General features: G+C 37.8%; 1 protein-coding gene across 4 annotated transcripts in view; it reads right to left on the bottom strand.

The window, feature by feature from the left end:
• Positions 1–25,558, bottom strand: part of SUGCT (succinyl-CoA:glutarate-CoA transferase) — a 332,647-nt gene extending 307,089 nt beyond the window's left edge. For 3 of the 4 annotated variants that reach the window (XR_010069897.1, XM_063325601.1, XM_063325602.1), the window contains exons 1-6: positions 25,323–25,558; positions 21,554–21,605; positions 21,385–21,458; positions 17,937–18,022; positions 17,104–17,154; positions 11,058–11,178 (exon numbers count right to left, since the gene is read on the bottom strand). Coding sequence is in view for 3 of the 4 variants with exons in the window: in XM_063325601.1 (XP_063181671.1) it covers positions 11,058–11,178; positions 17,104–17,154; positions 17,937–18,022; positions 21,385–21,458; positions 21,554–21,605; positions 25,323–25,491 (553 nt within the window). In the remaining variant the exon portion in view is untranslated. The remainder of the gene's footprint in view (positions 1–11,057; positions 11,179–17,103; positions 17,155–17,936; positions 18,023–21,384; positions 21,459–21,553; positions 21,606–25,322) is intronic. The other variant, XM_063325603.1, reaches the window with a different exon arrangement.
• Between the last annotated feature and the right edge of the window lie 524 nt (positions 25,559–26,082).

Genomic DNA, 26,082 nt, shown 5'->3' with positions numbered 1-26,082 from the left:
GATTTTTTTCTAAATTCTAATGAAAAAAGTACTTTAAAATCATCAAAGCAGTATTTAGACATCTGCATTTCTGCCAATTAATTTCCTCACATAAGCAAACTTTGCCTTTTTACATTAAAGTTTTCTGGTTTGATGGTGCAGCCAAAAGGAAAAATTGACACAACTGGGATACTCAAATGACATATGACTAGAAGTTTTTCAGGGCAAGGCACAAATCTGTTCAGATGTCTAGAAAGAAATCAGGTACCTTGGACTCATGAGATAACGCAAACCTCTACCTCTTTCACGTTAAGTTTTTTCCAAATATAAAATTGTAGAAATCCTGCTTGCAAACACAGTATAATACAAGAAGAGATTAAAATAGTCACATCAGATTCTTTAGATACTTCATTCATATGGTGAACACAAGAAGGAATGATAGTTTGAAAAACTTGTCCTACTCCCTGGCAACACAAGGAGAACTAGCTCCTTGGCTTTGATTTACATCAAGCAAACTTCCAATCCTAACTTCTCGTTTAACTTCTTTATGAGTCTATTGCCCTACAGTGTTTAAACCTTGTGCTTTATAAATGAAAACTGTTCCCAATTCTTGGAGAAATTCATATTTAGAATTAATATAGTCTTAAAAGCATCAGTACATTTTATTATGTGTTGATGGCCACCTCAGATAAAGTAATTACATATGAGAAGCATAATAACCTCTTAAAACTCCTGCTGCATATTTTAAACTAAAGCTAGTTCTTTACTGCAAAAGGTACCAGTTACCAATCTATGCAAACATGTAGTTTCCACTGAGAATTACAAAGCAGCACATCGACACAGGGCAGAAAAACACTGAGGTATGCAATTAACCTCTATATGTATCTAAAACCTGCAAGGTCATACTATAACCTACCCTCCTCAAAATAAGACCATAATTAAATTTATTAAGTTTCTTTCACATGTTGATCCTGAAGTGTACAAATAGCTGACACCACTTAGTTTGGTATTTGAAGAAGTCAGTAGTTATCTGCTGGCTTGTTCCAAGCCCCCTGAGTGAATATCTTAATAATTTTGCCTGTTCTCCTGATCTATATAATTGTCTACTCCTTCATTTTTAATTCTGCTAGCATCTTGCTCTTAAGAACATAAGGCAGCAAACTCTGCAAAATATTAAAAGACAACATTTTCTCTGCAATGCACTACCAATTTTAAGGACACAGTCTTCCAGCTCCATGGGATGCCTTTATTTACTACTCTTGAGAAAGAAAATGGCTAATCGTGTAACTGTATAATTTATTATTTTCTATGCTGCTCTTGTATTCCCAATTACTTAACTCTCTGGAAAACAAAGACAAGCCACTTCTCTGTCATGTATGAACTCTTATTACTAATTACTAGATCCCAAAATTTTTCTTAAGATTTTCTTTTCTTAACGCTCTCATTCTTTGAATACCAACTAACATTCTGGCTACTTCTACACATTAAGCAAGGATTTTTTTTTTTTTTATGTTTTCACATGCTATCAGGATCTTCATTTAAGAACTACTATGTGAAAATGCACAGAATACTTAAGGAAGCGATGGTTAGATGGTCACAGTAGTTCCTTCTGATCACAGCACCATTTATTTTATTCATATTTTTTAGGAAAAAAAATTGAGGTTTCCAAGATACCTTTCATATGCAATGTTTTTCACCTATAGATTGTTCTTCTCGCAGCTCTCTTCAGTTGTCCACATAATTTCTGAAATACAGTACCCAGAAGTAGACTTAGCCTTCCAACTGAGACGTTACCAATGTGAAGCAGGGCAGAGACAGTCATTTAGGCCATATTTGTCTTTAAATAATCCAGTATACTAGTCTTTCATCTAACAACATGACATCACTTATGTTCCAACTTCAATCTTGCCCCACCATTACCATCAAGTCTTCTGAGAACACTTCTCTAACCTAATGTTCCCCATACTATTTTAAAAGGACTCGACTATTTCTGATTAAACACAGTACATTGGACTTCCCCCAACCTTTAATTCTACCCTTACTCTTTTATTGGTGTAAACAATTTGGACAAAGTAATTTTTAATTCTAATCCTGCTGTATGAATTTACTCCCTTTCAGCTTGGTGGGCCTTCAGAGCTGCATGAAGCTCTCCAGCCATTAAACTGCAGCTTTTACAGCAGGACTCCATCACATGACTGCCCACGGGGCTGTGCTGACACAGGGATTGTTGGGAATGTTTTAAATCACTGGCTTCAGGAAGAAAAACTGAGCAGAGTTGCTGAGGCCAGCCCTCCATGACTCTCCCGAGTTAGCCAAACACCACCAAAAAAAAAAAAAATATAAAGGAGAGTATAAGGCTGTAACGGAAGTTATGTCTTCTACCTGTAAGTCAGCTCCAGATTCCTCCTGCCCCTCAACTCTAAAACACAGAAACACCCTGTAGCTCATGCTCACATGAGGATTTTGGGGTCATCCACGTTCTATTCCACCATCTATTTTGAGAAACAAAATATCCAGCAACATCAGTTCTGAGGTATTGCCTTCCAGGTCAACCACGAAATACCAATAGTTATTCTTTATAAAACACGAGAGCTAAGATATCAGGGAGTTTTTGATCACTCTTGAACCATTTTTTTTATTATTTCCTGTATATCACGTTTCCTTAGCTGCTCTACGAAAGCATGATGTGTGAGTGTCAAAAACTTTACTACAGTCAAAATACATAGCACAAGGTTTACTACCATGTTATAGACAGGTAGTTATATTGTCCCAATAATGATTTGTGTCTCCACAAATCCAGCAAAGCTTGCTACTCAGCTCCTCAAAAAAACGTTCTCACGGACTATTTTATCTCTATACCCTGATTACTAACTTGTCTTAGCTGCCCACTCACAGACAACTTTGAGCTATCAAAAAAATAACAGATCAAGTCTGTAATCCATCCATCTTCCAACTGCATGATGCAAAAACTAACAGATTGGAGAGGCTTGATTTCCTTTTCCCATGCTGGAAGGCTCTGTTTTCATCAAATCAAGCTCAGGTAGAAGCTTCACATTTTTTCTTCTCCAAATGCTTTATTCAGTCACTGTCAGCACTTAAGTTACAGAATCATAGAATGATTCTATACCTCATACCTCACAACTCACAGACCACAAGCCTTGAGTTCACACCTCAAGACTCAAAAACATGTGATCTTTGTGTTTATTTAAGAGGAGTATAATGTTCACAATTTTCCAGATCTGCCTTCTTGTTCTTAGACCAAATCAAGAACTACTCAGTTTGTTCTGACAATGCCTCTTTTGACATATCTGTCTCTGACAGTGCAGTATCTTCTATTATCAGAAAACAATACATATCTTGAAAATTTCTCTATGAACATCTTTTACTGAAGACTGGTACCAAGACACCAATCCTCTTTTTTGCAGTTTCCAGTTTCCTTAATTGCCTCATTCTCCAAGTTGTTCCTGCTTTTAATATATTTAGAAGACTGATGTAACTCTTGAAATTCTCACTTAATTCTCCTAATTTCCGTTTCATTCTGCACATCATCCTGCTTGCACTGGCTATTTGGCCTATTTGGCTCAACCAGCCTACACATTTTGCTATTCAGGGTTTTTTTGCCTTTTTTCTCCCCGCCACCCCCTCACCCCCCCAATTTGTTGTGCCTAGATTTAGGATCATTTTGTTGTCTTGCAATTAAAAAAAAAAATCCTCTTTTTAGTAATTTTGGGTGACAAATTGTAACAACTTTTGAACAGATTAAGGATCAAGACTATTTCTATAGTTCCTATTATTTAGTGACAACAGCAACCATTGCTTGAGTCAGCTTCTGAATACAACTTAGTTTCGTACTTGTATGCTATCAATAAATAATTTAGAGCATCAAGAACTTATTTTGCCAAATTATATCACATTATGAAATACACACCAACTTTTTTAAGTAGGAGCTGTCATTTTGTTGGCCGGTAATCTATCAATTTGTAAAAGGCAATTATATCCAGATTATAACAATATAGAAACCACAAGAACATCAATTGTCAGGGGAAGGAGTGGGCACAAAGACACAGACACTCCAAGTTACCTATAATTTTATAGGCCAGAATCATTTGGTAAGAGGGAGTCTACAAACTGTACCTAATCCAAGGCAATTCCACATTTTACCACAGTTAGTTCACAAATTAGAGGATTTGAAGAACACTTTGGCTAGCCTTTGCTCAGAAAAACACACTGTGGTTGGCTTCTTTCCTGTTGTGAAAATACTAGAGGCAAAGTAGAATATGCATCAAAATTATAACATTGCATCTTCCCATGAGAAGATGCTACAAATTATCAGTACAAAACACGATGTACTGGGAAGTACCAAATGACGGTTCTTTTGAGTTATTACTACTTTTATCTAGATGGCTGGAGTGAAGAACTATTTTCCTTCTCATGGATTCATCAGAATCACCTAGAGATATCTAAGATTTACTTATTATTTTTGATGAAAAGTATTCATTTATGGATCATAACAACTTTAGGTACATTAAATAAAAGCTGCATATACAACTATTTCAGATTTAGACCTATATGAAACTCTGATGACACACAAAACCTCTTCTATAAACCTTTTGCCATTCTTTTCCACCTCATGTTTGTCTTTTTACAATACTGTTTGCCAACAAACAAATTAATAGTTTAGTACAGTCAAAGTATTTGTAAGTTCAGAGTTAAGACTAAGTTCTTTGGGGTAGAGACTGCAAATCCCCAAAAAAGGTAATCTTTTAGAGTAATACAAAGTTAATAAAAACAACAATCCCAAAAATCTTATCTTTGTAGTTTCTTTTGGTTGAACTAAGAATATTTCTACGGTTTTCTACAATTATCATTATGTATTCAATTTTTTTTCACGCATAAATACACCAAAAATTCTTTACAGGAGTAAGATTTCTTTAAAAGGCAGAAAACTAAGTATCACATTGGTATGTTAAGAAACGAAATGACAGAAAACAAACTATTGAAACAAGATTTTGTAATGCCACAAGCAACATACAAAGCAACCTGCATATAACACAAAGTGTTACTTCCTAGAAAAGGAGGAGGAAAGAAAGGGAGAAGACAGAAAAAAATGCTGAGGAACACTATCTTCAGCAAAACCTGTACACAGGAGAAGAGTAAGCACAATTCACTCAAATTAGCAAGGAGATCGGGCAGAGAACCTGAGAGGAATAGCTTTCATCATTCATAAACAAACTACAAAATTCTTTCAAAACATAATTGCCTTCAGAGGCTTTAAGAAAGGGGGGAAAAAAAAAAGTGGTTTGATTTGAAAACAATGTTGTCCTTTTAAACAGTGCCCCCTCCTGTTCAGAAATAAACTATGACTCTCTTAGTTGGAAGCACTACACAGACCATTCCGATAGCAACAAATGGTCCCTCCCTTGTGACCCGTACATGATTTACTTTAACCAGCCAATTTTTAAAAAACTTAAACCAATCTCAACCACAGAACTGTCAAAACATATTACATTTAAACTCATTCTAAGATTACTCTCATCAGCAAAGCCAACTTGTGAGCGAGAACAGACAATTTGGAGCTCAAGAGCATTCAAAGCAGCAGGAACGTTGGGAATTGTCCTGGATTTCCTCGCAACCCTGCAACAGCCACTGCAGGGCTGGATACATTCAATCTGAGCTGTTTGGATAAGGAACTCAGTTTGCTAATGACGACTTCCAAAATGCCATAAAGGAGACAGCATCTGGCTTACCTGTCTCTAAACTCTTCACCTACATATGAACCTAGACTTTCTGAAAAATTACACTGTGTTTCATTTTACTATCAGTAACAATTTGCAACAGTCCAAAGTTTAGAAAGAGGCAATTCCACACAAACATTATTCCTGCATTTAAGAAAAATTGCTCAACTCTGGATAAGTTATAAAATAGCATATCTTCTGACTTCTAAGGAAGTTGTCTTCCACATTTTACATTCTGCTACAATATGTGCCTATTCAGTCACCTCCATATATGTTCCATTAACAAAAAACATTTTATGTAAAAGTCCAATCTTGATCTTTAAGCTGTATAAGAATGAGAATTTTGAAGGTTTTCATGATTTCTCACAGAACGTTTCTGCTGTTCTTAAGCACAAAACCCGGGAGGGAAGCAGGTTTGTTTTGCTACATTAGAAAAAATAACTTACAGCTGTTTGCTTAAAACCCTAAGAATTTCTGTTCTTTAGAATGAAGAATTGAAAGAACGGGAGACCTTTCTGTCATAGCTATGCTTTTTTATTATTGCTGTTATTTTTTATTTCCACTAGAAAATCCTCAAATCCAGCTTTAAGGTATCATGGGGGCTGGCAAATATACACTCTCCAAGGAAATATTTGTTAGTGCTTCAAGGCTAAAGTCTCCAAAGATTCAATCCATGAAGTCCATCCTCCATCATATCACACATCCCAACAGTTTGTTCTGACATGCGTATGGAGGCTGTCCCCATAGACCAACTGAGCATGCTCTAGCCTAGTTTTTATTTATATTTACTGTTCACAGTTATTGCACATGAGGATAGCAACACAAGAATCAAGAATAGAAATCTGCTCAATTCGTACTAGCACTACAATGTAGAAAAAGAGAAACAGGAAAAAAACAGGTTAGAATGAAGGTTCTGAAGTACCAGAGAACACAATTAGCCGGAAAAGGAAGTTGGTAGAAAAATACGAGGTAAGGGAAACCGATGTTTAGTGAGGAACTGAACTGGAGAGGGGAAGAGTCTGAGCTGGGCAATTATGGCTAGGAAAGGGCAGGAGGAGGGTAGAGACCTAGATGGAAGGGAAACAGATCTGACAAAAAGACCAAGAAGAGGGCACAAAGGCATCATGTAGGTGAGAGCATGAGAAGAACAGAAATACTAGTCTGTAGGTCACCAGAGGAGAGGAGAAAAGGAGGCTAGGAGGAACCATACGGTACTAGAATTGGGATTGATTAGACTAGATTTCATGGTGGTTCCACAACTTAAAGCAAGGAGTCCAAAGGAAATAATAAATGAAGAGTAAACTGATAACATCTCTATGATATTTTACCTACCATCCAGAAGGAAGAGTAAGTTTAATGGAATAAAGGTGGTGTTATATATATATATATATATATATATATATATATATATACACACACACGTACATACACACAGATGGTACATATGAACCATTCATGACTACGTGACCAGCGCAATATACTCCAAAGGCAGACCAGCCCTACCTGGCACAACACCAAGCAGTATGAAATACAAATTCCTATGTAACAGGACACATAAGTACAGCACCACAATGAGTGCACTGATTCAGCATCTGAACCACTTAAAGGATGTAGCAAATAACCTAATCCAGTAGCCAGGTAATGGCTACTATCAGGGTAACGACAAACGCAAAATGCAGCCAGTGGGCGCTGAACCAGCCAGTGACTGGCATAAAAAAAATGTTCTAGAAGGTGGGCCCTTAAGAAGGCAAGACTATCAGTTAATGCTGACTATCAATTAACAACTCTGAGATCTGAAGACAAATGCAAGACCTGTATTTTCACACAAATCTTGTCACAAATAGCAGTCTTTAAAGAGTGAAAGCACCAGTCCTCCAAAGTGTAACAACCATGACAACGATAAGAATGACAACTATTTGAGCACACTCTCTCTGGAGTAGTACAAAGGAAGGATACAGTACAGTCTAGAGTCAGGAAATTACTTTCCATATTTTTGGATGGCCCCTAAAATTAGAAAAGTTTTAATATCCAATTTGATTTGTTTATACTTGCATTCAATAACTGAATGAGACAAAAAAAACCTCAAGAAATTTAAAGACATCTTGATCACAGCTGCTATACAAGTTATGCTGTAGGGTGAAATTGATTCCTTCAAATTACTTGTTTATTGATTGCATTCCATACCTATGAAGTTTAAACTTGAAAGGTAATACGGTTCCAAAAATAAGAAACCGAAACATTCCAGATGATATCCAATCTCATTAATGAGTTAACTAAATGGATAAGGGAAGTAGTGTCCAGTAATTATTTGTAATTTATTAAATTAATCAGCTCTAATGTCTTCAGCATGTATACTGACTAACAAGAAAAAACAAGAAAAATAAAAATTAAAGTTGGAAAAATACTCCGATTCTGACATACTGGACGTGTTTATTTCTTGCTTACTTATTATCAAATGTTATCCCAAAAATGTCTGTCTCTACATATTATCACATCTAAAACATAATACAGTTCGTGATAGTCATTAACAATGACCATCATAATTTTGTCTGTTAACAACAGCTATGAAACATAAAATACACCCTTAAAAAAACATATTCAAAAGTGGCTGAGTTAAACAGCATAAACCATTCCGATCCTCTGTTCAAAGGCCTCAGAACATAATTCATGTTATATTGTGTATCCATTATCCTTCACAGGACTCACACACCAGAAAGGGCTTGAGAACTAACATATTTCTATTATCCCTTGTACAGCCTGTAAGATGCCAAATGATGGATGAAATCCCACTGTTTAGATGTAAAAGGGGTTCCTGTAACCAAGATAATTTGTCTCAACAGCTTTCAACATTTGGGAAGACAACTAGTCCATTTAATTCAACATTCTAAGCCAGCACATCCCTCACATCTGATAAACAATATTTCTCTTTGTATCTTCCTTAATTCATATTTTCCATATCCCTAGCTAGGCATTTTATATATACATAGCTTTCTATGGCATTACCAAAAAAAAAAAAACAACTTATCTGAAATATTACATCTGAGCTCTCAGGAACCTACTAGATTCAGCATGTCTCCACTTCAATACCAATCCTTATCCTTTTACATTGTCATAAAGCATAGCTCCAGTCCTCAGTCAGGGAAACTGAGCACTTCTTGACGGCCCTTCAGCAGTTACCTGCTTTCTGCGCCAGCCTCTCACAAAACCAGACATCCAACTCAGATGCCTCAACTTACATAAACCTGCTTTTTGGGTCAAATGTTGCAACGCCCAGGGTTAAAACATCCAAGACACTTCTTACAGACAAATTTCTGTGCCCAGAGTCCCACTATTTTGATACAATAGCCTCCACATTCAAAAACTCAGAAGAAAAGCACTTGAACACCATGAATAGTAAGCAACGTGGGCAAGAGGTGCCTTGCAAAAGCACAGGATTGACAATTAGATCCCATGTTTGCTTCAGAAAAGGAAAGTGAATTAATTCCTATGTTTACATGAACAGCTTGACGTGTTCAGTTACGTGTGTGTGTGTGTGTGCAAAGTTATGACATGTCTTAATAACTACACAGGATCAGACCAAAAGTTCACCTTGCTTGGATATACTGCTACAAATGATTTATAAATATTTATTTACCAATTTGTTATAAAACCCTTTTATATTGGATATTCAGATTAACAAAGTTTCTCAAATTGATCCCTTGCAGAAGATGGCTCAAGTATGGAAACTCCCTAACTTCCCCCATAATAAACAGTAGTGTACATAACTTCACTGCCATAAAGATGGTTTAATGCTTTTACCTACCTCCTTTGCTGTTTGTCTAGCCATCTTTATGATGGAAAAACAAACAAAAAGTTGTCTTGGTCTCTTTCCATAGGCATTCATGTTTTAATCTGAGCTGCTTATCTAAGCAGTTTTTATCAGCAAGTTATTTTAACAACTTGATCTCCTTATCGCTGATTTTGGATTTGTTTTTTTTTTTTTTTTTAAAGCTAAACATTACTACATCAAACCTTTCTGCCTGTCCCCTCTCACAAATAAAAATAGAAAGGAAAAAGAAAAAAGTGCATTTTGAATGTAGTAGAGTCAACCACAGCACAAAACTGTTCTATTTAGATACAAATAAATTACAATTACAATTTTTTCAGCTTCCAATAGAAGCTGAGGAGCATAGGCAGAGCAATGGAATGGGCAATGGAATATTCCGTACCATAGCCATCATGCTTAGTATATAAATGGGCTTTGGCCCGGGGAGGAAATCCGCGATCTCTGCTCGAGTCAGGCTAGGCAACCAGTTCACTGGGCAGTGAGAGTGACTTGTGTCTTGTCTATTCTTTTACCATTATTATTATTGTTGTTATTTTGTTGTTATTTGTTATTGTTGTAACTAGCCACTGAACAACCTAAAACTGTATTTAAACAAAGATATTATCAGCAAGCCCTGAATATAATTGCATTTCTGCTCTTGTCTTCTTCACACATTCGCCACACAAACATGATAAATACATCACAACAGACTAAAAAGCTACTGGGTTTCTATTAAATGACATCAATACCCAGAAACTAAAAAGCCAAAGCCATTTATTCTTCAGAAATTCAGACACATAACACGTTTGTAACTAAGACTTTAAACTAGTCTAAAAACATTTGTAACTTCTATATTTTAATTTAATTGTATTTAACAGTAGAATTTACACGCATAGATCCTTTAATTTTAGTGCTTACTCTAGATTTTTGGGGTGGTTTTTGTTGGGTTTTTTTTGTATAGGCAATTTCTCAGACTTAAAATTATTTTTATATGTATGCAGTTCCTGATATTCATATGTCCACTTTCTTTGCATTCTTCCCAGCATTTATAAAGTACCTGTAACTCTTCTGCCATTTCATTTACAAGGCAATAGACTGCAGCAAAATAACATAAAACTTCCATAAGCACGTAACTGCATAATTCTGAAGAGAGAGATGCTTCAGGGCAGTAAAGAACACAGACTGGAAACCTGCAATATGTAAACTGGTACAGTAAAACTGCTGAGAGGGGAAAAAAAAAAAATCTGAGTTACCAAACAATTCAAAGCAAAACAGAAGGAGCCCAGTCAATCCCGGCTCCCCTGAAGTCAATTGGAGCATGCCAGGCCGACACGGTAATGCCACTGTTGACCAACTTATAAGCTGCTGACATGGTTGCTGCCTCCTAATTTTTATATAACCGTTTTTGAATTGAGCAGTCAAATTCACTCTTTCAATTTATCTTAACTGATACCAGATAATATACTTCTATATAACCATGTGACTTTTATAACACATTGATGGGAATAAAGGAACACAAGGAGTTGAAATTACAATACCTGTTATTGAACAGTACACTATGTGAGGAGCAATCTTTTTCACGTCTTCATAACCTAGACCCATTTCAGCCAGTTTCCCAGGAACGTAGTTTTCCACAAAAACATCAGACACTGCTGCAAGCTTTAGAAAAGAAAAGGATGAGTAAGATTTGTTAATGAGCTTCCAAAAGTCCAAGAGATTCTTCATGTAACAATTTAAAAATCTCACTAATAAAAATAGCTCTAGTCCTTGTGACAAAAGAAAAGTTACAAACCTGGTGAGATATTTTTTGGCCTGTTAAGACCGTGCATCTCTGCAAACTATGTATTAGAGATGCTGAGTATCTAGAAAGACAACTCTCACAATTCTAAAGCAATTAGACAAAACTATAGTATAACCATATTATCAGTATTACATCAACTTCAAGACTTTACAATAGTTTACAGAATAATCATCACCTTTATACCTTAACTTAGCTTGAGAAAAAGCAGGGGGGAGAAAGAATGCATCTTATCCTTCACGCTTTCTCTACCTTAGAAATAAATCTGCAAACTGTTTTTCATTTTAAAATAATTGATTACAATTACTGTAACAGAGGCCATATACCTCACTTCCCCTGCACAGAAGCAAAACAGGGAGGCCAAAAGTTTTCCTGGGTTAAAATTAACATCTTAAAGTCACCTCAATTAGAATAGAGCTGTCAAGCTCTGCAATGTGCCTTTCTTCATCACATCTAAATGACTGACCTACTCCAAAAATCCGCTGAAGTTAGATTAACATATAACATTGATGGGCTTTAAGTTACATCATCTTTTTCATATAAAAGTTATAAAAAGATATACATATACATGTTTCAATAGGACTAATATTAATTAAGAACTCCTGAAGCAAGAGAAGTACATGTTAAAAGAAAGATTTATGGCTTGGGGGAGTTGTAGAGCTTTTTTGCTTAGGGTTTTCCACCCCATCAGGAATTTAAGAAACTATTCCCTGACAGGTACACATGTTCATGCACACATTTTTAAGAAACTAGATGTTTTAGATTATGCTTAATGTTATTTGCAGCTGATCAGCCACATTCTCTGAAACTACCATGTAGCCGTCTGATTAATATATACAGTATATTAGACCAGTTTCTATAAACTAGTTTCATCCTAACAGCAATCGCAAGCATTTTTGTTCTAGCATGTAGGCTGTTCAGCTGAATTTAAGGCCAAAGAAGTTACCAAGCCAGTGAGTATTTAACAAGACAGACAGAAACTGATTCTTATTCAGACAAGATGGCACACAGATTATGAATAGTTTAATTGGATGCACGGAAGAGACATTAGTAACATTTACAGAAACTAAGTTCAGCATATGGTGAAGGTGCATTTTAAAATATGTTATTAAGTATTTTTGAAGTGGCTGTGTGAAGAACCTGTAGGACTATAGTAAATTCAGAAACAGACTCCAGATTCTAAATAGGCATTGCTGGGTTTCAATGTGAACAGCTGGCTGGTTTGTTAATTCATAATTCCATAGAAGTGAACAGAACATAACTTCATGGAAGTTATTAAAAAAATAGGCATTTGTCACAAGAAGGTTCTCAAGAAGATACAAGTTTCCACAAAGCTAAAGCATTTTCTAGTAAAAACAGAAGTAGCTCAGACAGATCTACAGCTGTCCCAATCCTCTGTGCAGGACAGCAGATAAAGCGACCGAAGTAAAGTAAGGGGAACACAATAAGAGCAAGCTATTTGTTCTTTAATAGTATGACTTTATGAACAATATATTTAAGGGGGTTTTGTTTTCTCTTTAAATCCTTCACAGTTCATACATAAATACTTTTCAAACTGATAATACCACAGACTTAGCTTAATTCATTCAAGAGAGGAAATCAGCTACAACTTGTATATTGCTTTCACTTTTTTTCCAATTTACAGGGATTGTATGGACTAAAATGGTTTAAGAGTTGTTGTCCATTTCATACTGAAGAATTATCATCTTCTGCAGGGCACCAAGGAAAAGGGCACACCATACAGTACTGTAACATAAAAAGCACCATACCTCTGGACTTGGCAACATACGTGGGACAACAACAGTGGTAAATGAGGATACAATGACTTGAGCCCAGTTTAAGAGCGTACATGAATTTTTAAGGCATCCTACAAGTGCTGTGTCAGCTCTGCCGCTAAAGTTTTCATGACACTTGGAAACAGTCTTTCATGCATAAAGGCAGCAGTCTGTGCATAGTGCCTTTTTTTTTTTTTATGCTCACTGAACAAAGCAAAGGTACCCAGGGCTCTGAGATTGTGGGTAACTGGACTCAGACTCTGACCCAAATGAACTGTATGTTCTTAAAACTCAGATCTCCATGGGGCTCAGTCTCCATGGGGCTTTAAGTCCACCATCAACTGCAATTTTGCGCTTTCTGTCCTACAAGTCCTCTGAAGATATCACTTATATATTAACATCTAGTAACAGAGTAATACAACACAGACCTAAGTTAGAATACTATGTATTCCAGATACGCTCAACGTCTATGCTCAGGAAACAAAAAAGGATGCCATGCATGCCAAAGCAGCCATTAAATTGAATAACAATAACTAATAATGATGCTATTAACTTGATAAAACAAACTATTTGTATCTTTTGAAAGTTTTGTTTGGAGTTTTCTTAGGGGGTCAGGGTTTTGGTGTTTTATAAAAACTCCATATAGAGGAGAGTGTGTGTACTCACAAATAAATATATATACACACATATACATATTTATATGTGTCTGTGTGTGTGTATATATATATATATCTCTGTGTGAATAGTTTGCTTTATCAAGTGAGAGAGCATGCATGAGACATGCTCACCTATCAGCTAAAGGCAATGGAAGGGAAGGAATGCCATCAGCTCCCAGACAATTGAATTCTCCCAAGTTCTTAATGAATAAATAGAAGAGTTAATTAGTTAAGGCAAAATACTCAGGAGAAAGGCATCCTCAAGGTTCTTAAGAAGAGCTTAGGGCAATAACTGCTGAATAATGCTCTGAAGAGATGCTGAGCCTTATTACAACATAAGGATGTCAGGGCATGGGACTGGTGCACATACCATCACTGAAGAGAAAAAAAGTAAATGTCATTCAGGAAGAGATACAAATATTTGGAAGGCAGTTAACAGTGAGCCAAAAGCATTAGGAAGGAAGACAGGGCTACAAGTGGCACAGAATAAAAGAAACATAAAAAAAGACAACCAAAGAATAATTTTGTGGGAATCATGTAATTCTGAAAGAGCTGACCCTTGGACAAGCATTTTGTAGTGCTGTGCCAAAGGAAGAAAAGCAGCCAGAACTCCTGATGAACAGATTTATTCAGCTCACTTGATACTACTGACTGAATTATCAAGGCTGTGCTTTTGGCATAAACCTGAAGACTCCCTGCTCCTTTGCTTTTAATATGATTCTAGATTCTGAGATGTGCCCTCTTCAAAATTTATTCTAACCATGATACCTTTCTAAATAAAAAAAAAATTATAACCTTATTACTTTTCTTTGTAGGGCTTAGGCTCAGGACACAACTCATATTCATGTATGAGTAACCAGTGTGGCAAACTGGAATTTCTTCTTGACATCAATTACTTTATAGACATGAACATTACTTTTCATGCTACATTGTTCAAATGTACTAACATAGTACATAGTTCAAATACATCGCTGAACCATGCCCAATTCTATACACATCTGTCCTGATGTAACCAGGAAACAACTGACAACAAAAAGCCTGTTATAGACAGCTTTACTTTACATATTTTATTTTGACAAAACTATGAACAGAAGAAGTTATAGTCTGGTTCCATTTGAGATGCAATAATGGAATGCCAAGACCTCGGCACCAAATACTTCCAAAAAGTACCATTCTAAATCAAGCAGAATGATGAACAACTCCACAAGTAGTCACATTTCAATAATGCCTCATCACTTCAGTCCGCTATGTTGCCATATCACAGATAGGGATGCCATTGATTTAAGGAACAGAAAGCTGTAGTGGTTATGAAAGCATTTTTAATAAAGGATAGAAACTATAAGAAATGACTTGGCAACAATACTGTCTGTCCTCACTTTTAGGTTAGTTCTGCAAATCTTGCAGTTGCTTTATAGTTTTTCCATGAGTTAGGTTTCTCATCACAGCTTTATCTTCACAAGTGAAAGAACTTTGCCACTGGGGATCTTCTCATTTCCACAGCCAGGGTGGTAAACATTTAACAGAGTTAGTTCTTCCACTGGAAATTCTGTAAAATCACATCTTCGGAAATAACTTTCATACATGCTTGACTATTTCAGTGACGTCAAGCTAAGGAAAAAATATTGCTGCTGGGAGGAACCATTTGTCCCTAGCCCTAAATACTATTACTACCAGCTATCCTATCTTCAGTGTTGTGATAGCTCTACATTGCAGTGGTACAAGAGATCTGACCAGGAGGAAAAGAGTGGGAAGCCCCGCACTGAGCTGAGCAAGAGGATGCTGCTCTTGAATGACAAATGAGGGAGAAGAAAGTTGCTGCTTTGATTTAAAAATCACACTGGATTTGAACTCAACCAGACACCTGAGCCTCAAGCACAAAAATTACATTGCAAATTCTTAAGTCCCCAGCTATTCATCTCCACAGACCACAAAAACGCTCTCCATATTGCAGGCAGAAAGCTATACATTTAAAAACAGAATCAAGCAGTAATCTTCCTGCACCAATGTCAAGTTGAGAAAAGGGGAACTTCCTAACCAGTGGCAGTCACATAAGCAGCTTACACTGAAGCCAGCTTTTATCCAGCTCATCCTGACTCACTGGCCTGGCCACCTTTAACTCTTCAAACAGGTCCAGCCCACACACGTGCAATCAGTGGACATTTTACATAGTTTTTCTTTCACCATTTTTAAAGGTCAAATAACAAGGAACAAATCTAGTTGTCTTATGTGGGAGGAGCAATTTTTATAGCCCTTATTTAGAGTGTGACTAGTTTATCCAAAACCACCTCTGTGTTATACCATGCAAAATTATTCCAAATGTCGGTGTCTATTTCCAAAACCTTTAAAAGATAAACATACGACTTCATAACAAATCAACAGTAAATGGTTCTGGTCTGCAAAGAGAAAAGGCACTGGAGAATCCTTGGCTTATAAACTCCAAAAATTTCCATATGAAGTGTCTTTTACAGAGCTGACAGAGAAGAAAATAGGTCAGAAGTATCAGACAACTTAATCTATTTGCATTTCATGCAATATTCCCAACAAAAAATACTACCAGACAAATTCTACTTATTGCATGACACGTAACAGTCTCGCTGTGAAAACAGAAGTGATTAGAACTGATATTGAAACAAAGAGTAACAGAAGCCAGCTCACCTTCTTAGATGTGTTAGTACTGCAGGGCTAAAAGCACAGCACTAGCAAGTAGCAAGTCTTCTATTTCTCAATAAATAAAAAAGGCATGACAAAGCACAAGATTTACAGAATGTGAAATATGATGCCTTTATTAATTTTTCAATGGAAAAATGGATCACCCTTAAAATACCCTTACATTCCAAACTCAAATACTGAAAAAAAGAAATAAACATTAACTTTTATTTAAGGACAGTATTTCTCAGAAAGATGCACAGCAACCGAAGTCATGAATATACTGTAACATTAAAAAATCTGCAGATAGTGGAGCCCAATATCTCCTCTTTGTAAATTGCTCACTGACTTCATCAGATCACTTCAGCCTGAATCTTTCTAATGAAGTAGTAGAGCAAGATCAAATACAGCAACAGTAAAAGGAAAGCACTAGGCTGTTAAACCGTTTCCTCACAATATTTAATTTGAAGTTTTTAAAGACATTTTCATCTAAGTTTATTATCTAAAATTATTAGAAATCACACTGAATATTGAGCCCAAATGCACCGAATATAGAGGCTACATACTATAATTTAACAAGTTTACTGCACACATACATAGTTTTAAGTTCAAATATCAAATTAACACTTGAAATGCAGAGTTTATTCTGTATTAACTCAGGATCAAAACAATACAAAATAGGCACAGTTTGCATGCTATCAAAACCTACCTCTCTGATTAGCTTTGCTCCTTTTGAATCCTTCATGTTGATCGCAATACTCTGGGGACAAAAAAAAATACAACAGTAATTTATGTGAAAGCCCTTCTGGTGATTATCAGCCTCTTCTAAACATAACCACCAGTCAAGTTTCACACTACAGCTAAATAGAACAAGTAAATTTTAAGACACACCTTGCCTCCCCCTGTGCAAAAAGAAATTCTGTCAGTAAAGAGAGATGAACTGTCTCATCCATGGATCAGACAAGCACCAAAACATCTAACAGATGCGCAGCTGGGAGCTGCGCTGCAGTCTGTTCACTGTATGTTTGTGCAGCACCTACTACTGCAAGTACACATGGGGATACCAGAAACATTTGTCCCAATGGCAACAAGCCATTAAATAGCTCAGGCATGTCATGAAACTTCATCTTAATCCTGAAGTTTCACAAGCTACCTTTAGCCAACAGAACTGCAGGACGATACCTGCTCTCCTTCAGCTCCAGCTGATGTAGGTTAACTGAGCTGATGCACCTGAAAAAACTGACCCTTCAAATAAAATAACCCTTACTTTCAGCAGGGTCCATTTTCAGTCGATTTCCACCAGCAACTGAGAGAGGCAAGATCATTTGCCTCAGCTGACCAGGACACCATAGCAGAGTTTTGCAGCCTTTTTTGTTCAAAAGAACTCTTTGGGTTTCTCCTGAAATTTACTCATCATAGCTTAATGCCAAGGTAACTATTGCTCCATTATATATGTTAAGAATCAAACAGAGGAGAAGCGTTATGTCTTCAGTTATAACCACAGAAAACATAGGCTAATGTTCAATACCACACTCCATTTACCTTTTTATTTCTGTTGACACTGAGAAAATAAACACTTTCTGTTCCAGCAAAAGGTGGGCCCCAGGCTCTTGTATCATCACCAGCTCCTGAAAGAAATATCATCACATTTTCATAGTTGTCCAAAATCACACTAACAACAAATAAAAAGAATAAAGTTTTCCTCCAACATCATATTTAAACCACCTAAGCTTCATCTAGCAGGCAGGACAAAAAGAAGTTTAATATCTATTATAGGATATTTATGTCAAAAAAAAAACACCTAAAAGTGAACATGATTAAGAAAAGCGAACACAGTGTTTGCCAGTGTTGGGATTACTTTTAGGCTTTAAAATATTAATATATAGACACACATTACCAATGTATTTGCGGGTTTTTTTGGTTGTTTTTGTTTGCGGCTTGGTTTTGGGGTTTGGGTTTTTTTTGGGGGGATGGGGTTTGTTTAAGTTTTTTTAAACTTAAAGGAGAACTAAAGTGACATTCTTTTAGGCAGTCCAGAAGACTTTATTAGAAGCTCTCGCCCTGCACTGAGCCACACATCGCCCATGGTCAATAAACTATTCCTGAAACACTCTGGACACAAGGTCAAGATACCACTGATCTGCAACAACTTGTTAAGATGCAGGAACACCAACTAAAAGCAGCAGTTGCTATAGCTGGTGCAATCCCCCACCTCCAGCCCTTCCAGAAATGTTTCTTACAGGAAGGCAGGATGACATTAAAGCAGCTGCAGACACTGATGTCACTGTATCATTTATGCTTAATTTCCCGTTTTAAACCTTTCTTAAATGTCACGAAGACTGGCAATCTATTTTAATTAGTATTAAAACTAAGACTGCCAATCTTTTTAATTAGGATTAAAGCTAAATTTAAATGCAGATATAATCATCATCCCAAGTGGTAGCAAGCATGCACACTCCTATATCTATTTCAATATGTAGACTTTACCTATTTGTTAACTTCACAAGTGAAAACTTCCCTTAGCAAGCCAACACAGAAGACAGAAACACGCTGGAGGACCTTCGGTCTTATACAATATAGCCACTCTCATAATTATGCTATACCCTATGGTAACACAAAAGTCTACAGCCATTTAAGATCAACTGTGGTAAATGTTGCACAAACATATAAATTACTCATCAACATTTGCACTTTTTAGTATCTCAAAGAACTATTTTGGTCCAAGCAGGAAGCTCGAGGGGGGGGGGGGGGGGAAATATCTTCTGCATGTTACCACTTCAAGCCATTCAAAACAAAACATTTTAGTAATACTTTCTATGTAGGACCTTAGTGTGGCTACAATCCTTTATGGTTTAATACTCCTGTGAAACTAGGCATCCTTTCACAGAAAGAGCCGATTACTGACTTTCTAAAATGTTTGAAATTCAGAATTCTCAAGCTGGCCTTCTTCAATCACAAAACAAAACTCTAATAGCTAGAATGCAAGTCCCCACAACTGTTACTTCGTACTTAATCTCTGACATTGCTCCACTCCCACTACCTAGCCACTTGGAATAATATCGCTGTCAGTCTCATCTGATAGTACAAAACTGATGTACCTCCTGCCCTCTCACAAAAGTGAAAAAGTTTGAAACAATAGTGAGTGGATCAAAGATGACCCATAGCTTGATGTGATAAGACTTTTGTTAGATATTCAATGTTTTGTTAAGTGTTCAAATATTCAATATTTCCTATTTAAAATAAAATATAGGGAATGTAACATGTTTTAGTATCTCTAGTGTGTAATTATCTTTACTAGCTCATTTAAAAACTAATAATACCAAAAGAAATTTAAAACACAGAAACCTAAAGAAGGAAAAAACAGATGACATAATGTGCAGCTGCTGCGGCATAATTACATGCCTCAAATGTGTAATGATGTATAAAACTGAAAGCCAAATGCAGGGAATATTTCTAAAAGAGAACCAAATGCAATTTGTTATTCTTCTTGTACGGCCTTACAAACTAAGAAGTGTGGTTATTTCATAAGAATTAAGCATTTTTTACCATTACCCAGTCCTCAACAACTCTTTGAATAAGAAATGTATGTGCTAAAAAGAAGCTAAAATACATAAAAATAAAATAAGTTCTATTTATGAAGCTAATTACCCAGAGGCCATCCAGTCAGACTCAGAAGGAGCTACACAAGTTTCTGCATCTGAAAACACACGCTCGAAGCCCGTTAACCTCAGACACTTTCAGCACTAGCATGACGACTTTCAAGCAAATTCCGAAACCTCCCTTTTCCAATGAGCTCCCATCTCCGTCTATACGGGAATATCAGATCCTGGACTTCAAAGATACAATCAACTCAGGCAGAAAATATCTTTTGTTCACTCACCCAATTAGAAAGAAAGATTTATCTGACACGGTAATTTTTAATTAGCAATTAAAATTATTCTCAGGAGAAAGTTGATAGAGTATGCCAAGTCACCTTATACTCTACCAGTCAAAATGCTTGCCAGCCCCACTAGATCTGTATTATATTACACCAAAGCAGTGCTAACAAACAACATAGAATGTAAATGTTCATATTACCTTTCTTACTTCTAATAATAAAAAGTGAAATAGAAGGTGGAGTTTCTGTTCCCAAAATTAAAGTGATTGTCATTTTATCAGTATTCTAGTCCTGAGTGGTGGGCTGTATTTAAATTTAATTTAAGTTTTATTTAAAATTATCTAAGATGTTTTGGCTCAGAGGGGACTGAGCTGAAGATTCTGAATTCCCAAACACCTTTCCCACAATTCTTATGTAACTAATTGCTGGAAGGACGTGTATGTTTGTTAGATTTTGTACACCAAACACTACACTTAAAAACTCTGTTTTAACCCTCTTGCTACATTACAAAAAACACCATACACCTAAGCATTCACAAGCCCAATTTAAAATCTAAGTGGAGTCCAAACAATTCAAACAAAATCAATTTAGTTTTGAATGATGGAATAAGGCACTTTAGCAAATGGTGACTCAGTATTGTTTTGTACATGAATAACAATAATCTGAAAAAGTTACCTGACCTTACAACTTCAACCTTGTCACACTCTTTTCTAAATATACACATAGACTACTTCTGATCAACATGCCCATATATGGAGCACAGTGTTAAGTTTAATGCAAGAAATCATACATGTATAAGCGAACCTACTAAAAACCAGTTCTCCACCACACCAGAAATAGTACAAGGATGTAAAACGTTCATAAAACTTGAGAACTGATGGCTCAAACAGATATACAAATAGCTACAAAATTAATTATTTCTTAGCATAATACCATACGCACACCGTCACCAAAAACACATCACCAAATAAACATAATAATATCCTTCTATATATTTTCAAAGGTTTTCAATCTTGCATTCTCAATCATGTATTACTTAAGATACATAAATAACTATTTGTTAAACTACACCAAGTTCTTCCTACATCTAAAATAGATAAATAAAAATCTTACCTGGTCTTTCCACTTTGATAACTTCAGCCCCTAGATCTCCTAAATTCATTGTGGCAAACGGCCCTGCGAGCACCCTGTAATATTAAAAAAAAGATTTTTTTCCTTAGTTTTTCCTATCAGGATATTTGCATCTAGCCAGCCTGTTCCAAATTACAGACAAAACACAAACCTTGTTAAATCAAGAATTTTCACACCATCCAATGGCTTTACATTACTAGCACCTGACAAAAAACAGAAAATAGTAACTTACTCTTGAATTATTTTTTTTTTGTAAGATATGTTTCTCATTGTTAGTCTGAAACACTCTTTTTATGACAGTATCCCACCATCCTCCCTCATGTCCCTCCCCAAATAGAGAATAATAAAGCTTTGTGCACAGGTAGGTTACTACGTTAGTAAAGCCCTTCAAAGTTGGAAAACCGTATGGTTAACATTGCAGAACCTGTTCTAAACACCTAGCAATTCTACCATAAACCTACTTTTTAGAGATATTTTTATATGTGCCTTCCACAAACACTCATATAGCTTTTAAAGACCTTAAGAAAGATCCAATAAAAGCATAGCAAGCAACATCAGAATGACACAAACTAAAACTAATGGGTAGCAGACCAATGTGAAGCATAGTATCATCACAAAGTGTTTTGACCCATGTAGACCTATGCACATACGTCACACACAAAAAAGAATATCTGCATTTCAAAAAAGAGGTTACAAAACTGAAGACAGAATATATGAACCAAAGAAATACTCGTTCTATCTTTAACTTCCAATGGCTGTTGCACATGGAAGATAACTACTAAGAAATTGCAATGCTTTCCTTCTTTCCCTCACCCTTTCCAACCTGACTATTTCTAAGAAACAACAGCAGTGGCAATAAGCATCACAGACGAGGCAAGCACTCTCATAGTCTAGACCACAGGTTTGTCAACTATCTCTTGGGTGACCTTGGGTAATCTTCTGCTAATTCACAGTCTTTAGTTGCACCGGGGGGGGGGGGGGGGGGAGGGGGGGGGGGGGGGCAAGAAACACACACACACACACAAAAAAAATTAATTCAAGCATATACTTCCTTACAGAGTAGGAAAGAGAAAAGAACCACAGTCCCTGAGTGCATGCAGGGCAGTGTGGTGCATCTCCCGAGTCATACAGGAGTGAATGCCTGTGTCACCAGCTCCCCACTCCCTCCATCAGGTCAGAGCCACCCACATAACTCTCCCTCCTGTCTTACTGTATATATGGTAAGAAGGAGATGGAGATATATATACATACATAAAATAAAAAAGCCATAGAGATACAAAGCAGCATTGTGAATTCAAGGCTTCTGCTAAAAACGTTTTCATTCACTGTACTGCTCTCAATGAGAGCACGTGCATCCGATTCTTCAAGACATTTTCCTCAATCATTACCAATCACTCCAGAGGGATTTGAGTTTAACAGGTTTTAATACACATATTGTACACATTATACAGACCAAGCAGCATGATGGAAGTGTGCTTATCTAGGGACGGCCATGTATTTTGCATATTTCAAAGCCTTTAGGAAAACTTAGGCTGCCACCTGTCTTCAACGCTGCACACCTCAGTGAATGCTCCAGGTGGAGGAAAATATTTCTGCTAGAGTCAGGTAAACACCACAGATCCTCCAGCGTAACCTCAATTTTATTAAGTTGGCTCTAGTTGAACAAACACTTAAGCACATGCTTGTCTGTTAAGGCACTGGGTGCACTATTTCCTTCACAATGGCATTACTCTGTGTTTACAGACAATATGTAAGCAACAGCTTTACTGAAAAGTACAGCTCCCAAGAAAAAAAAATAAAAAATCATTTAAGTTAACAAAAAGGGTCCATCTTCCTGTGTTCTTTCCACAACTTTTAAAGCTGTACTCTTAGTCAATGGCTCACTTATTTTCCTCCTGAGCCCGCATTTACAGTTACTTAGATTTCTCACAGATACAGTACCAGAACAGCAGCAACTTTTCAGAGCCAACAAGTTCTCTACCTGTGGCCAAGTTGCAGGAATCCATAAAGATATTTCTCAAAGAAGCCTATAAAGTGTTAAGATTAGCCTGTAAATATGCATTTATGCATAACTAAGAATCGTGAATCCTTACTAACCGTATCACTCACATTATGGTAACATCTAACACTCCATTTAGGGATTAGGACTCACAATACTTGGAAAAGAACGGGAGAGTACAATCGTTGTTTCAGAGACAAACAGATCGTTGTGAAATGTTTTTAATGACAATAAATAACGCTGATGTCCACAATGATGAAGAAATGCAAGAAAGAAGAGAGATCAAAAGCTTGCTTTTGAAAAGCTGAGAAAGAGAGGCACTAGAGTCACACAGATGTTCACAAAAAATAAAAACTTATAGGACCTAGATTTGCATTCCAGCAAGACACTAATTTGCTAAAATGATTGCAATAGAAAGCCTTTTGACTATCAGAAACAGCAGTTCTGGTACACTGAGCCTGAGTACCAGAGTACTACCAACGACTTATTGTGGGAACAAAAAGAAACAAAGACACAGCACAAACAAACAGAAGAGATCAGAATTAATCAGTATTGACCAGAAGCATACCTTTTTTTTTCCTCCCTCACCTCACTAGCCTCCTATCAGGCATATACACAAAGTTAAACTTTACCCACAGAGTGTTTTTTGTTGGACTTCTGTCTCAATAGTCTAAATTCTCTAAAATACAAACTCATGTTTTCTCTTGTATTTTTACTTTTAATTATTCTAGTAACTTGATGATAAAAAAAAAGAATCACTCTCCAAGCTCTAACTATATGCTATCTGTAAACTCTTTATTCCCATGATGCTTGAAGTTACTGTAAATTAGACAGCTATATGTATTTTATAAGTAACTTTAACAAAGAATAAATAGATCTACTCACTTTCGATATGATTTACACTCTTTAGTTAAGCTCAGTAGGTTGGTCTAATGCACCAATGCATAAGCAACCAACACAGAGACCATTCTATAGATCAGAGGCTAATTTCATGTCATATTCCCCAAAAAAGCATTCCTTTATACTTGTGACAAAAGAGGGCACTGAGAAGAGAGCTGATTAGTATATTTAATATGCAAATTAACAGTAAATACCTAGATTTCATTCTAATTACATCCAGTTCCAGATGAGACCGCTCCACAAAATACTGTCTCTACTTTGATTGCACAGTCAATATTTTGATTCATACATGCAGCAAGTTATGATCGAGTCCATCACTACCATGGATTAATCCACTATCAACAGGCACACTCCAACCGGGGACGCACTTCGTATGTTCATCCTGGGAAAGAGAACTCCTGAGTTCCCCTGATTCTAACGCCATCAACGCAGTTGTTAGTATTTTGTTATGCCATTAAATAACAGAGGAATCTGGAAGCCAGAGGAAAATTACTTTGTTGCAGCTTAGTTTTATTTTAATTTTAAAAAACAAACAAACAAACAAACGAGACAACAACGGTACGAAGTTCAGAGTTCTGCAACCTTTGGAAGAAAAAAAAAAAAACACAGGCCCAGGAAGAGACTGACGGCGCTTTCCACCCCCCCCACCCCAAGGCCAGCGCCGCCCGGAGACCGGACCCGCTCCCCGCCACAGGCTGCCGGCGGCCCGGCAGAGCCGCTGGGAAAAGTCCACCACGGCTGCACTCGCCAAAACCCCGCAGGAAGCCGAGCGGCGGACCAAGGCCGGCCGGTCACCCCCCGGCGGCACCGGAGAAGCGGGCTCAGCCCCCGAGGCCGGACCGCGGTGCTGCGAGGGGGCGGCGGCGTCAGAAGCCTCCCTCAGGTGTTCCAGGGCCCGCCCGCCCCCCACAGCTAAACGGCTCCAAGTCCGCGCCTCGGAGCCCCAACAGGATTCAACGGGCGCGGGGGGCCCGGCGGGGCGAGGGAGGGGAGGCTGAGGAGAAGGGCGCGGCGCGGCTACCTGCCGGGGGAGCGCCTCCGCCCCGCGCCCCGCCGCCGCTGCCAGGGGAAGCGGCGCTCAGGGCTCTAGGGCAGCGCGGCGAAGCGCTGCCACCAGCAGCCTGGCAGGGACTCCTCCACAGCCCGCCGGGGCAACGGCAGCTCCTTCTTGCCAGCCCGGCGCGCAGCATCTCCAGCGCCTCAGCGAGCGTCGCGAAAAGGTGCGCGCTTAGCCGCACTGCGCAGGCGTCGCCCCTTCCCTCCTCCCGCACCCGCCGGGAGAGCGTTAAATTGTTCCCGGGGCGGGGGGGGGGCGCATGCGCGGGGCGCGGCCTTCGCGCAGGCCCCGCCCCTGGCTTTTCCCGCCCTTCGGGTCCGCGGACCTCGCCGGTCGTCGCTCCGCGGACGGACGATTCGTCTGCCCTATGAAGTAGTTGCCGGTTAGAAGGAGGCCTCTTCCGCTTTTCTTAGAGTGGAGGGCGCGGGCGGGCGGCCTTTGTAAAGAGGGAGGTACCTCACAGGTGTCGCTGCCATAATTCCAGCTGCTGTGCAAAAAGCTCAGTATTTATACAAAATAGACTCAAGGGTTTTTTGTTGTGGTTTTTTTTGTTGTTGTTGCCACATCTAATGCCTGGACAAACCAAACGGTTGATGGCTAGAAACTTGTACACCCAGGTCGGCGTGCAGTCTGCCACATACGTGGCCAAGGTGGCCAGCAGCATCCTGGCCTGTATCAGGAGCAGTGTGTCCAGCAGGAGTAGGGTAGTGATCATCCCCCTGCA

The sequence above is a fragment of the Chroicocephalus ridibundus genome, chromosome 2 (assembly GCF_963924245.1).
Source record: "Chroicocephalus ridibundus chromosome 2, bChrRid1.1, whole genome shotgun sequence".
NCBI classification, from domain to species: Eukaryota; Metazoa; Chordata; class Aves; order Charadriiformes; family Laridae; genus Chroicocephalus; species Chroicocephalus ridibundus.
The sequence above is the reverse complement of the archived record's forward strand: the minus strand, read 5'-3'. Positions and strand labels throughout refer to the sequence as shown.